General features: G+C 51.9%; 1 protein-coding gene across 1 annotated transcript; it reads right to left on the bottom strand.

Moving 5' to 3' along the window:
* Window positions 1–934: 934 nt before the first annotated feature.
* On the bottom strand, window positions 935–9,700 carry SELPLG (selectin P ligand). The gene is given in 4 exon segments (XM_044989523.1): window positions 935–1,837; window positions 1,839–1,946; window positions 1,949–2,691; window positions 9,522–9,700. Coding segments are annotated over 4 exon segments (1,155 nt in total). The 5' UTR covers window positions 9,565–9,700; the 3' UTR covers window positions 935–1,576.
* Between the last annotated feature and the right edge of the window lie 5,465 nt (window positions 9,701–15,165).

The following is a 15,165-nucleotide window of genomic DNA, read 5'->3' as shown; positions in this document are numbered from 1 at the left end:
CTAGGGATGAAGGCAGAAATGTAACGGGCAGGCTTACAAGCTTCCTGAAGCTACCGTAGCCCTGCTCCTGCTGATGGTGAACGACCAGGTCAAAAAAAAGCAACATGCAGCTCAGCACGGATGAGGCAGGGAGGGGCTCAGCAGTTTGCCGAGTTGGGCCCTAACTAACCACAAGCTCCTGGGACTTTCCTGTGCAAAGAACCGTTTCCTTCCCTGTGTCTGATCAGATAGGGCTCAGTGAGTCACCGCTCGACAGAGCTAGGAGGCCCCCGGAATATTGATTTCAACAGCGGCGAACTCGGAACATGCGGCATAAAAATAATCACAGCACGTTTAGCCACAAGCCTGCAATTTCATTGTGAATAGCACACTACAGCCCCCAGCGCAAAAGGCTCATCACAAGAGAAGATGCAGCAAACAGTAACTGTCCTCTGGCCTGTGCCTTCCTATAAGAAAAGCTCACCCAGTGTCAGATGTTTGAGACCACGGGGCAGGGACACATTACCAAGACTGGAACCTACAGGCCCGTGACTCGGACAGTCAAGAGAGGAATGGGGTCCGACATTTCCCTCCCAGTGCGGGGTCCCTGCCCCGTGTTTGATACCTACAGTTATGGCCAGCGACTGCCTGGAGTTCAGCACTGGGCTGCCCACAGCCCGTCACGCAGCACCGGAGAGGGAACGGGCTCTGAAGAGTGGCCCGGGGGGTGACGTTGCCCAGGGCTGTCTCTGAGCAGCTCGCCCTGACACTCCCCTCCAGGTGGTGGCATGTGAGCCCAGGGCCAGCACCCCTGAAGAGGTGTCAGGGGTGTGACCACCCAGACTTTCCCAGATTGCTGAATGGGAGGTGGGTCCCTGTACAGAAGGGTTGAGAGCCACTGTCTTAAAGGGCCCAGGCCATGCCAGAAGGTGTTCACAGAAGAGACTTCACCACAGACAGGTACACAGAGATTTTTATGTTATTCATTTGAACAAGGAACATTAAACTGAGATTCCTTCACCCATTTAAGTGCAAAATAGTAACATGCCCCTTGTACATTAGTATAAATTAAAGGAGCGTCCCAGTTGTAACACTGCCTGGGCCAGTTCCTCAGCTGGGGTAACTCCATCGGCTTCCCAGGAGCTGTCTGATTCACGCCAGCTAACGATCTGGCCCCTTGCGTATAGCATCAAAAGCAGCAGGCAGGTGAAGGTCAAGAGGACAGAACAGCAGTTTCAAAATCCCCAAGCCAGGTGGAAGAACTAACCAGGGTCACCAGGACCCCCATTCCATATGCTCAGCAGTGTCTGCGCCTGGCAAATGCTCTTCGCTGGAGGTTCTCTCTTGCCGGATGCCAGGTGTCTTTTGGGGTTGAGGTTGCTCAGTGGCTCTCAGGGCTGGGCCCTGCTGTGGCTAAATACAGCACGTCCCATACTTACGTAACACAGACTGAGGCAACCTTAAGCCTAGTTAGATGGCCACCTAGGACACTGCACCCAAGAGATGTCGGGATGGATAGGGTCACTCCAGTGCCAGGAGGGGGCTGGATGGCCCAGGAAATGAGACTCGGAGAACCCCTGGGCAGGTGGCGACTTGTCTAATGGTCCGGCAGGAAGCTGCTCACAGTCAGGTTGTCTCCTTCGTTCTCCGAGCTGTTGTCCGTGGGCATCTTCATCCTCTTTACCTTGCTGGGCTTCTCCCCATTGGCCACCGGCTCGCCGTCGGGCAGCAGGGCCGAGATACACACCATCTCAGTGTTGTTGTGCCGGCGCACCCGGCAGACACGCTTCTGGCGCCACAGCAGGGTGCCGAGGACGGCGGTGCAGACGATGAAGGTGGCAGCCACAAGAGCTAGGATGAAGATGGCCAGCAAACACTTCCCTACCAGGATATTTGTGTGAATGGGCAGCTGCTGCAAGGGGACTTTCGCTGTGACAGAGCCACCCGCTGTGGGCCTCGCGTGAGGAGAATGCGTCTTTCCCACCACAGAGAGGCCAGGCCTCCAACTGGCCAACTCCTTCACAAGCAGGACTTCGTCAGAGGACTCCGTCTGAGATTCAGGTGGCGAAGTAGGTGAGCTCTCCCCCAGCACCTTCACTCCCATTGGCCCGACAGAGGAGACATGTTCCATGCTCTCTGTGCTGCTCATGAGGATTTCTTCTGTCCCAGCGACTGCCGCTTCTGAAGAGACATTGCTGCAGCCCTGAGTTGGGGCCACCTTGGCTGGGGTATCAAGATGGCTGCCCGCTGTAACTTTGGCCACTTCTGTGGAGATGTTGTCAGCGCTGTCATCAGGCAATGGCTCTGCTGTAGCGGTAGCATTATCATATTGGGTCGTACTTTCCTCTAGCAGTTCAGGATCTGGAGAGGACTCGGGTTCTTCCATGGGATACTCTGAAGTAGTCATGGAGAATGTGTTGTGGTGGCTGGTGGAGGTGGTGGTCTCTTCAGCGGAATGATTGGATGACTTCACCTCAGCTTCCCTCTTCTCACGGTTAAACACAGGGAAGTCAGTGCTCCCAGACCCTGCTGTGTCCCACACCCACTGGCCCCGCTGAGAGCCCTCAGCTGCAGGAAGCCCGCCTGCTGCCGTGCTCTCGCGAACTGTATCATCTTGGCCACTGAGCTGGATGGCTGGCAGCTTGTAAGCAGAGGCCTGGAGCAGGCTCGAAAACAGCAGCAGCAGAGTGGCCCGGATTGGAGCCATTTGATCTAGGAGGAGAAAACAAAAAGATTAAATTAATGGTAAAAAAGAAAAGGCTCAGAAGGTAACTGCAGGCGCCAGAGAAGTTGATAAAACATCCCAGTAGAGATGAGGTCCCATCATTTGTGAGGATTCCGCTGTGCATTTCCATTCTCTGTCTCACCGATGCTAACTGGGTGTGTCCAATGGCAACACCGCAGGCTGAAAGTGTCACTACAGCAGAATGCACTCGCTGCCTCTTCTCCCCACCTCACGGCTTCGCAGCCTAATAACCCCTTTGTTGCTTCCAGCATGTGCAAGGTGTGAGGAGGAGAAGGAGGATTACAGTGGCACTTAGGAACCACAGCCCTGGACGAAGACCCCCCTGTGCTGGGTGCTGTCCAGATAGAAACCTGTCTCTGCCCCAGGGAGCCTACATTCTCGGGCAGGGGAAACAATGAACAGTGTTTGGCTAGAGAACGGAGTCTCAGCCCATGGGCTCCAGAAAGCCGTCCGTGTCACTCATGGGGTATCAGGTGGCACGGAGAACTGCACCAGGCAGCTCCGCAGGAGGCGTGTTTGCTACATGACAGAGCAGGATCAAGACCTCTCCCTAAGCCAGAGCTACCAGAGAGCTGTTAGTGAACAGGTACGTCTGCCTGACTGCTGCCCCAGCATGCCACCTGGAGACCGCCGCCTTCAGCATCCTAGCAAGCGTGGGCCTTCAGTTTGCAGGTATATGCAGAAGGCAGCCTGGGTTTGTTAACCACGTGCCAATCTCTGTAGGGCTCCTCCCTCCCTCCGACTATGCTATAGAGCAGTGGTTCTCAAACTTATTTGATTGTGCCCCCTTTCTTTGTGTCTGTGGTAGTTTATGCCTCCGCTCCGAGTATCCGGCCAGCAGCCACCACTCTGCAGCCACAAAGCAGAGAAGCAGCACCTGCCAGCTGGGCACCCAGCTCTGAAGGCAGCGCCGCTGCTAGCAGCAGTAGGAAGAGTGGCACGGTACGGCATTGCCAGCCTTACTTCTGCGCTGCTGCTGGTGGAGGTGCTGCTTTCAGAGCTGGGCGCCCGGCCAGCAGCTGCTGCTCTCCATGGGTGCAAAAGCATGAATGTGCGCAGTCAGTCTCCCACCCCCCCCGCCTCTAAGGCTTCTCATGCCCTGCCAGAATACATTCTGCGCCCCCCAGTTGGAGTGCCTCTGCTATAGAGAATGGGCTTCTCCATCAGGGAGCCATGCCAGAGAGAACACTGCCTGGTTGTCTGGTGGGTAGCAAATGGAACTGACCAAAACCCCAAAGACTCTGGCTACTGATGGAAACACGTTACACTTGCATTTTAAATGAATGGATGGTATCATCCGCCACTCCATGAGGGGCCCCCTCCTTGGTGAGGTTTTGCCTCATTAGCAGCTGGGAAATAAAAACCGATGGTTTGCAAAAATCTGGGATATTTTACCCTCAGGGAAAACCAACGAGCCTTGAGCGGGACTCGTACGCCAGCTACCTGTGCCCAGTCATGGGTCACTTGCATGACTTCAGTTGCTGCTCAGAGCTGGAGACGGTGAGGCAACGCTTCTCTGTTTGATAGGCCCTAAGAGCCCAGTCGAGGCTCAGGGCCTCCATGGTACTAGGTGTTCTACGCATTGCGAAGAGATGGGCCTTACCTCACGGAGCTTCCTGGCTGCCACATGACCCACAAAAATCAGGAGACTGGAGCGGGGCACCCAAGGGAGCAGTGCTGCAGCCCCAATCAGCCTCCCTTCACCCCTCTGCACAGCCATTGCCAAGTGCCCCGGGGGTTTGGCAGAGGACAGTGGAATGACTCCATAGGGTCCTATGGGGAGCTCGTCTCCTGCAAGCTTCTTCAGAACTCCCCCCGATTTCAATTGCATGCCCCCCCACTGGCTCTGTGGGGCGGATGCGTTGTCCCTTCCCCGCAGCACTGATCCATGGCTCAGCCTCTTTGCTCTTACACCCATGCAAGAGTCTCTCGGATTCATGCAATTTATAGTGTTGTGGATGGCGGCTCTCAGGCATGGAGGGATTTGCTCCCATGTCAGCTACCCATGCACCTGCACTGCTCCAAGCCCCTAGCAGAGGAAACCACTGCACTATCTGCTACAATTAGCTCCAGTGCCACAAACCCTGTTTCAAAACAGGAATCGGCTCCACCCATGGAACCTGCAGATAAAAGCAATGCACTGGCCTGGGTTTGCATGCATCCTGTTTTGCAGCATCCCTCTTCCTCCCACCTCTGCCCTCCGCCCCCAGCTCCATGCACCATAGGTGGGGTGCACAGATTTCATTGCAGCCGTTCTATTGAGGGGGATCTTCCCCACACACACCCCACTCCTCTTGCTGCTGCAGGATTGCTTTCAGAACCCAGTTAGGAGCAATCTGGTACCAGTGCAACTAACTGGGAACAGTCACTAGGTCAAACCCTCTGTACAGACAAAGCCTAAGGCAAGTGCTGTGGAAAGAGAGTTAATGGAAAACCGGGGAGCGGGTGGGGGGGGGTCTCTAGCATGGCTAGTGAGATCACTGCCTTTGGAGGCCAAATAATTGGATTATTTTGAGTCCAAAGGGCTGTTACTCCTGAGTGGTTTTAAATGTCCCTTTCAGATGTCATTAATTTAAGTTACGAGCTAATTACCTTACAAGGATTTCCTTCCCAGAGAGCGAAGGTAGCTATGACAGAGAGCAGATAACATCTCTGCTGGGGAGCCAGAGAAAGTTTGCAAGTAAGAAAATGCACTTTAAGGAAGTAGAATCTCAAACCAGCTCAAAAAATAACAATGTAAAAGCTCTGGAGTCCTGTTAACTCACAAGTAGCCGTGTTAAAAGGGTTAGACGTAACTCAACAGCCTGCCCTGCTGTGGCACTGGCATTCCAGGTCGCTCCCGAAGCACTCAAACTGTGTCTATATATAAAAAAAACAAAACAAAACAAAAACTCATGTCACCACTGAAATGCAGCCTCCTCTGGGGCAGAACACAGTGATTCTGTAAAAGATGCACTGCAGAATTTCGCAGGAAATGATGACGCTCACATCCAAGTGAAATTATAGGGGGATTGAGGTTAACAGGCTGTAATTACCCAAGGAGGAATTTGGTCTGGACAGCAGATTACTACTGTAGTCTTATGAAAAGTGCCTCCATATTTTTGAAGCACCCCAATTGTCACCTCAACAGAAAGATGGCTCTTTCAGCAGCCCCTGCCGCCATGCAGTTCACTGTCATCTCAGGGAGAAACGGCTCTCCCACCTACTGATCCTCCAGCACCCTGTGCTCCAGCTGCCTAAATCCTCCTACAGATGACACCCATCTCATTCTCATGGTTTAGGTGCAGTTTGTTCGCTCCTGATCCTCAGCAGCAATTTGACTTGCAATATTCAAGCAAAGACCCAACTGCAGAGTTCACACACTGTCTATCGCCCTGGAAGGCTGTGGGCAGAGACGGAAGCCATGCGCCACTGCCTTCCAAATAACTGCAAGATTTGGGGTACATTTCTAGAGGGACTGAGCAAGACAGTAGCCCAGCAAGGAGCCTGGGTGTGTGTTTGGGTCTCTAGAACGGCTCCACTCAGAGGTAGAGAGAAAACATTTTTAGGATGGACAGAAAGATGGGGCAAACCACAAAGACTATAGGCTTTGGCTACACTTGCATTTCAAAGCGCTGCCGCGGCAGCGCTTTGAAGCGCTAAGTGTAATCAAAGCACCAGCGCTGGGAGAAAACTCTCCCAGCAGGAATAACGGACAGCGCTGGGAGCGCGGCTCCCCGCGCTGGGGCTTTGACTACACTGGCGCTTTGTAGCGCCGCAATTTGCAGCGCTGCAGAGGGTGTGTTTTCACACCCTGCTGCAGCGCTGCAAATTTGTAAGTGTAGCCAAGCTTATACAAAAGCAAACACACCCAGAGCCAGGTTTCAGATATAAACAGCAGCTAGGCTAGGGTGAAGGAGGAAACCATCACCTCTACCTTGGAACCAAGGGTCAGAACTCCACCCTTTTTGGGTCAGGGCATCCCCACTTGACACAAACATGACCCCGGTTTTGAGCACTCCACTGTGGATTTGGTGCTCAGGAGCAGATCTCAGCAGCAAGGAGCCCACCACAGCCTGGTCTATTTGTGCTGCTGGGAGCTACCACTGGGAACATCTGCTGGAGATTCTCTAGGGCAGACAAGAGTCCAGGACCAAGACGGGATGTCACATATTGTGACAGGATAGAGGTCTTGAGGCTGATCTCTCTCTCCTTCACACCAGGGGCAATCAGGAGTAACTCCTGGGGGTTACCCAACATGACCCAGGCCTGTTGTCAGAGAGGTTATTCTCACACCAGGACAGGCAGCCAAATGCAGGGAGGTGAAAGGTTTGCAACACGATGGATAAAATCCAGGCTTTTTAAAATAAAATAATCAGAGAAGCTTTTTTTTATTTATTTAAAATGTCCTTTTATTATTTAAATATTTTTTCTTTTTAAAACTAAACCCATGTAAATTAAATTTGAAATTATGAAAACCCGTATTAAGGCCTAAATTGACTATAATCTATTAAAATAATGTAAATTAAATATAATCAAGCAGTACGTTTGGTGCCAAAAGTTTTTAAGAAAGTCAAACTCCTGAACTGGTGGATGTCACTGGCTAAGCACTTGGAACCAGAGTTCACTGAAGTGCTAAAGCAGCTTTGACAGCAGTAATCTCTTCCGCAGGTTCAGAGAGAATATTGCCTTCAGTTCAGTTTACTCAGTTCAATGACCAGTTCATCTGAAGTTGAGAAACTGATTGGGAGTTGAAAGAGCAGAAAAACTTGTTTTCTGCTTCCAATCAATGAATAAAAATGAAGCAAGAGAGATAAGATCTACTAGTTCTAAAATCTTGACGGGATTGGTGACCAGAAATTAGTTAAATTTATTAACTACAGATAATAGTTCCTTTGTTTAATAAATCATTTAGTTTTAAGTGCAAAAGATGTTTGAGAAATGTACTTTTTTTCTTATGTATCAAGCACATTTAATGTAGTTTTATTTAAAAACAATTTTTAAAATGCTGGTTTTGTGCATTTTTTATTTAATTCCAACTTCTCTACAAATGCAGCTTGGTACAAGCCACAAGTAAAAAATTAATCACCTCGTAAAGAAGAAATGCATCATTCACCATTTTCTTACCATCAAAAATGTAAAAATTAAGAATCTGAATAAATGTACAGTAAGCTACCTAATTGCTTAAGTGATATAGAGATAGTGTCTCCTCCTGCTTAGCAAAAAGTAGTAACAAATTATACCAATCAGTGAGAATCAGAAAAAGGTTACTACAGCACAAATTCAAAACCAGACTAAAACTGATCACTTAAATCGAGCTTTCCTACTTGCTGCTTTAAACTGTGATTAGCACAGGTGAGTTAAATCACTAATCCCCCCCTCATTTTGGGGGTGGGGGCACAGTGAAGAGCTGAGGAACAATTACTTCCCTATAATTTAAGGCCAAGGGGTTTCTTTAGCAGAGGCGGTTCAACTAAAAATGAAAGGCCCTGACTTCCCAGCTAATGGGAAGCATGGGCCTGGGATTAGCAAGGGAAGGACTCACGTGTCCTCCCGTCTTGTGGGGGGGGGAGGGGGCGGAGAAGCAATGTGAATGCAGCTAGGAGATTGACTTCTCTGGGCGTGGCCCCCCCTCTCTGTTCCTTGTTCAGTCTCCCTTACCGGAATGCTGCACAGCAGCCTTCCAGAGAACTTCCACATTCACAATGGGTCTGAATTTAGGCCAAATAAACCCACAGCCCCTTCCAGAGATGTACCTTCCAGGGGTCTCCCAACAGAGCGCTTCGTGATCTAACAAAGCCTTCCCAGTGCGAGCCCACCTCAGGGCACCCTGGGACACCCAGAAGTAGGTGGCCGCTGAGCAGGTTTAGGTCCCTGGAGCGGTGCTGAATTACACTGGCTCAGGTTGGACAAGCCGATCTGTGGGAGGAAGGCTGGCGCACTTACAAAGGGCCAGGCGAGGACGCTATTACAAAGCCAGCAAGAATTCAATCACCAGGATACCACCCACATCTCAGGCCAAAAGATAATAAATCTCTGCCTGTGACGCTGCCTTTCCGGTCCCTTGTCACAGCAGAATGGCTCCACCACCACAACTGGACTCAGGAAGCTCTCAGGGAGCCACGGAGCCCTGGTAACATGGGTGCTGCTTTGAAATCCAATACCTGTCACATCTGCACAGAGGCTAACGTACAAGGGAAACGGCTCCAGAGCCTTCCAGGTAGCGTTCTATTAAGCATCAAGATCCCTGTCTAGAAAGGCAGTGCTCTCCAATGGTCAAGGTGCCCGACTGGGCTCTAAGAGACCAGGGTCCTACCCCAGCTCTGCCCCGACTTGCTTTGTGACCTTTTCCAGGTTAATCCATATACTTAACACTAGTAAGCCTTTGCACCCCATGTGCCTCAGTTTCCCCATCTCTAAAGGCGGGGAGAACAGCACTTACCCAGCTCAGTACAGCACACACAGATCCACAGCTGAGCCCTACACCCAGCTGCTAGCTACTCAATGGCATCGGCCAGAAAGAGGTTTTTGCCTTCCTCTACAGCCATGAAACCCCATTGCATGGAAATCAGCCTAGGTGGAGGGTAAGTCTTGGGTATGGCATTTGAAATAAACCTGAGCCTATTGTCAGACTGGAGCCACAGATCTGCCTGGTGCCTCGCTGAACGCATCTCCCTCAAGGAGCTGCTGGCTGAGCGGCCCCAGGCGCTGCAGCTGTTAAGGAAGATCACTCGGGGGGCTCATAACATGCCCCCGGCTGACTGAGCTCCAAGCCCACCCGCCCAGCACCGCCTTCCCCACCCCGAGAGCTGCTTACCCTGGCTTGAAGAGGGCTGCCGGCCAAGGATGGGCGCAGGCATCACTCGCAGAGACCCAGAGCAGCGTGTGCCGGGGGGAAATGCTTAACACTGCCTCATCTCTGCAAAACACTGAAAGAAGAAGTGGCCCTTTCCAAGCCCGACCGGTTCTCTGCGCTACCTGCGCTAATTCAGGAAGCCTCCCTGCCCGTGTACGAGCAAGAGACGAAGGCGGAAGAGAAGTTGTGGTTTGGAGAGAACACGTGACGCCGCTCCCAGAAAGAGTGCGTCAGAGCCGAAAAGGAGAATCGCCACCAGGCCCACAGACGCATCACTAGCTGGGGAGCCAGCAAGTCAGAGGGCATCTCAGACTCACGCTGGGCTTAGCAGCCTGATGAACCTTACCCAGAGCAATGGCAGAGGCAGGAGAAGATGGAAACCCTGCAGCTGAGCCCCGATTAAATGGCCCAGGAGAGTCAGAATTCAAGGAGGTAAACGTGTTACAAAGTCACCTGCGAGGCCACTCCAACTGGGCAACACCTCGGCCTCTCCTTGCCCACGGCAGACGGAGGCAGCGGCTCACTCCTCCCAGTCTGCACAGTACGTACATTGCTGGCACCAGAACATCCCTACGTACAGCCCGGCCTGCGGGTGCTCTTGGTTTCTTGCCATTTACTGGTACTTGCAGCATTCCCTGGGCTTCGGATGGGGAACGGGGGCCAGTTTTCCAGCGGCCGTTGAAATGCGGCAGGTAAATCTTTGCTGTTAAGGGCTCTCTGAGTCCTGTCTGGTTGGATTCATGGCAACGAAGGGAACCCGGCTTTGAAAAGCAGAAGGAGAAAACAGTGACCCCAATTATGTGTTTTAAAACTCCCGCTTAGGGCCCACAGCAGAGTCAGTCTCCGGGCTCCCAACAAGAACAGCTGGCCAGCAGCAGGCTGCCTGATTGACCGCACCACCCGACTGCTCAGGCAGGGCAGCTGGCTGGCTCTCAGCCCAGCAGCTCACTCCACCCTGGTCCCGAGGCCCGCCGGGGATATCAGTTGGCGGCTCCTCCATGGGGCCGTGAGCACGGGCGTGTACTTGGCACGGTTTACCCCTGTCCCAGACACCTGCCCCTTCTGCGGCATGAGGGAGACCCTGGCGCACGTTTACTTAGAGTGCGCCAGGCTGCAGCCCCTATACTGGCTCCTCACCAATATCCTGTTACGTTTCTGGCTGCACTTTTCCCCTCACCTCCTTCTCTATGCACTCCCTAGCTGTGGCTCCACAAAGTCACGGGACCTCCTGGTCAACCTCCTCCTCGCCCTGGCTAAGATGGCCATCTACGCGACCAGGGAGAGGTGGTTGGCCAATGGAGACTCCTGCGACTGTGGGGCTTGTTTCCGGTCCTTAGTCCGTTCACGTCTCCGGGCGGAGTTCCTCTGGGCGGCGTCCACTGGCTCCCTTGACGCCTTCGAGGAGCAGTGGGCGCTGTCCGGGGTTCTCTGCTCGGTGTCCGCATCAGGCTCCCTTCTTATGACCCTTTGACCGCACTCCTGTCCCTGTTCTTTTATTAGTTGTCCCCCGAAATTAGTGGGTTTCTGAGGTCCTGTAGATCCCCCCTTAGGCTGGGGGGGGGATCCTTTAGCATGGGGCGGGCTTCCGCTTGCCCAGTTTCCCAGGAAACTAAAAAAAAGCTCCTCTCTGGCTGCTCAGAGTGCAGCATGCCCTTGGCATTGTCCCTGCTCCTCAGCTCCACCTGTGACCTATGACTGCGGTTACCCTCCAGCTGTAGCATTTGGCGTCTGTCCCTCTGGCCCTTGTTCCTGGCCTCTGCCCACCCAGAGGCCGAACTCCTGCTTTAACCACTAGGCCAGACTACCCATGGCCCAGTCGGTAACACCCCCAATAGGAGATTGTGTGTAACACAGACATACACAGCACATGCGGTGCTGTGGAGGGCTCCTCAGCCCTCCTGCGGATGGTCTACAGGTGTGGAGTGCAGTCACTGCGCAGCTTATGCTGACAAAGCCTTTATATCCCCACCTCCCCTCCATTTCGTACCCGCACTCGCGTGCACAAGGGCTCGCTGGGTCCATGAGACTGGAGAATAATTTGAAGGGCTAGAGCTTGAGCCAACGCACGTGTGCTGGCCGCAGAGAGAGGGCTGTGGAATACGGACGTGTCCGTGCTCAGAGCTAGGGGGGCAGTTGACACCTTCCTCTCACATGAAGCCAGCGTCTCTCTGCAGCACTCCCCTGGGGGCAGGGAATTTGCCCTTTGTCCAGAGGAGGAAAGTGACTTGTTTGGGTCTCCTCGTTGTTGTAGCAGGATCTCGGCAGCTGGCTGGAACAGCAGGAGCTGGTAAGGACACAGGCGGTGCCATCCCTTCCCCACTCCACACCCACCTTCCTCATTTGGCCCTGACTTCACACGTCTGAGGCTGGACCAGCAGCGCCATCCCCAAGCTGAAGGAGGAACTGAAATCCGGGCATGTTTGGAAGGTGCTTCAGCACCAGCGAATACAACAATGCAGCACCAGGCTCCTTCTGTGCATGCCCCGCTCAGTTACTGCGGCACAAAGCCGAGGATTTCCCAGGGCTCGGGGGAAGGCTGAGGCCAGGGACGAGCTAGAGTTAAAGCTGTTGCTGAGATCGGACCAACAAGAGTGCGGTTGAGGCTGGAACTGGGAGGGGATCTGCCACAGACACAGTGTGTGACCTTTGGCAAGTCCCTTTCCCTCCCTCTTCACCATCTGTAACCTGAGGCTGTTACTGTACTTCCCCACACAGGGACCATGCGGACGCTGCATCGAGCACAATGGGGCCCTTCCCACGTTACTCAGAGCAGAAAAGTGGGGAAAGGGGACAGTCCTGGAGAGCAGCTAGGAAAACGCTGCATTTGCCTGGGGGGTGGGACCTAGATTGCACAATTAGTAACATTCACCCTCAGCAGCGGGAACTTGCAGGAAACGAGGAAGCTGGGAAATTGGGAATCTTAATAGGTTTGAAAGTGAGGCCAAAAATGGTGGCAGTAGCTGGGTGCATGGAATTCCCTGCAGGGGGCAGGGCAGCAAACAGCACTGCATTTAGAAGTGGCCTGTTTGGAGGGCTTTCTTTTTAGAATATCTAAAAAAAAAAATGGTTTCCATACTGATCACAAGTCCGGCATGTACCACCCCACTGCTGCTGGAAGGGGCAGATCTATACACATCAGAAAAGGAGATCTTCCAAAGCTCACTTCCCGTACGGAGCACCCCACATCGCCCTTAGGTGACCAGATGTCCCGATTTTATAGGGACAGTCCTGATGTTCAGGGCTGTCTCTTACATAGACGCCTATTACCCCCCACCCCAATTTTTCACACTTGCTGTCTAATCACCCTAGTTACCCTCTTGGGAAGACTGGAGGGCTGGATTGGTGTTATTGGTATTTTGAGGTTGGGGTTTTCGGCGGGGAGGCAGGGGGATATGCACCATAAAAAACTGGCATGGCTAACGCAGCTACTATAATGATGGGGGAAGATCAGATCTGCTTGGGTGTTGCCTTTCTCACATCTGAGGCAAACACAGTGGAGAGATAATCAGCAGTTTATTAGTTGGGAGAGGCTCTCTGGTTTTGACTGTTCTAAACAGTCTATTTAACCACATCACAACAGCAGAAGCAAACAGCAAGTTGGCAAGAAAAAGATGAGGGAAGGTCACAGCTAGTTGCCATGCTAATCCAGAAACAAATCCAGCTTTGGGGGACATTTCCAATGCAATACATGAAGCAGGCAGGGAGAATGTAGCTCCTGATGGAACTTTAAGAAGTTCCCATACATCACTTCCCAAAATTACGTTTGGGTCAAATCAAGTTGTTTCACATTTAATCAAAGCTTTGCATGTCAGACAAAACCAGAAAGGCTAAGGCACAAAATGAGTTACAGCTTGCAGGGAACATAAAAGGCAATTAGAAGAGGTTCTTTAAATACATTAGGAGCAAGAGAAATACCATGGAGAAGGTAGGTCGTCTACTTCCAAGGGAAGGAGAGCTAATAACTGATGACATCAAGAAGGCTGAGGTACTTAATGCATATTTTGCTTCAGTCTTCTCTATAAAGGTTAATGGTGACCAGGTACTGAACAGTGGGGTCCCACAGGGTTTGAGTCTGGCACTATTCAATAGTTTCATTAATGACTTGGCTAATGGAATGAAGCACATGCTCATAAAATTTGCAAATGACACCAAGCTGGGAAGGGTTGCAAGCACTTTGAAGGGCAGAATCAGAATTCAAAATGACCAAGACAAAATCTGAGAATTGGTCTGAAATCAATAAGATGAAATTTAATGAAGACAAGTACAAAGTACTTCACTTAGGAGGGAAAAATCAAATGCACAACTACAAAATAAGGACTAGCTGGGCAGGTGGTGCTACTGCTGAAAAGGATCTGGGGGTTATAGCAGATCACAAATCGAGTATGAGTCAGCAGCGTGATGCAGTTGTGAAAAAGGCTAACCTCACTCTGGGGTGCATTAACAGGAGTGTTGTATGTAAGACACACAACTGTCCTGCTCTGCCCTCACCTCACTTGGAGCACTGTGTCCAATTCTGGGCACCACACTTTAGGAAAAATGTGGACAAGCTGGAGAGAGTCCAGGAGAGAGCAACAAAAATGATCAAAGGTTAGAAAACCTGCCCAATGAGGAAAGGTAAAAAACTGGGCATGTTTAAGTCTTGAGAAAAGTGGACTGAGGCGGGGACCCGAGAACAACCTTCAGTTATGTCATGGGCTCTGACGATAGGACAAGAAGTGATGGACTTAATCTGCAACGAGGGAGATTTAGGTTAGATATTAGGAAACACTTTCTTACTATAAGGCTAGCTAAGTTCTGGAACAGGCATCCAGGGGAGGTTGTGGAATCGCTGTCAATGGAGGTGTTTAAGAACAGGCTGGACAAACACCTGTCAGGACTGGTCTAGGTTTCCGTGGTCTTGCCTCAGCACAGGGGGCTGGACATGACTTCGAGGTCACTTCCAGCCTGACATTGCCATGGCAGTAGTTCTTCCCGAGCAGCCTCTGCATGCACCAACTTCCTTACGACGACCCTTGGCCTTTCTACCCTCTCTCCCCCCTGACTAGCTCAACACCCTCTGCCGACATTCTCACTCAGAGCTTCAGCGATGGAGGCATCAAAGGCTGGCACTGACACACAGACACCAAGTGCCCATGGCTGTGGCACAGCCCGAAACAGAACCCGGGAGTCCAGACCCCTAGCTTACCACAGCAGGACACAGCTGTGGACAGATTTCCCATTAGTTTCTGAATTCCTTCTACCCACCCAGGATTTACCTAGTGTGAAACTTAAGCCCGCCAGATACGGCGCAGCTGTGCAGAGGCCAAGCTCCTGGGGAACAGCTGCCCCAGTGAAAGAGGACATGCCTCTGCTTTAGAGAATTTGGGGTTCTGCACAAACGAGGAATAAGTGTCCAGCGTTAACAAGGCTCCATATTGTCCCTGGTGCATCGTTCTCCAACCTGGGAGGGACACAGGCCTTTACGAGTCAGCAGCGCTGACAGTTGCAACACAAGGCTGGCTCAGGGTATCCAAGTGGAGGAAGTGAGCAGACAGAGTTGTGAAATGCTTTGCTGCAACTTACTGTAAATTCCACAGTCCTTGGAGAACAGAGCCAGCAATGAGTG

Source organism: Mauremys mutica, chromosome 16 (assembly GCF_020497125.1).
Source record: "Mauremys mutica isolate MM-2020 ecotype Southern chromosome 16, ASM2049712v1, whole genome shotgun sequence".
Lineage (NCBI taxonomy): Eukaryota > Metazoa > Chordata > Testudines > Geoemydidae > Mauremys > Mauremys mutica.
The sequence above is the reverse complement of the archived record's forward strand: the minus strand, read 5'-3'. Positions and strand labels throughout refer to the sequence as shown.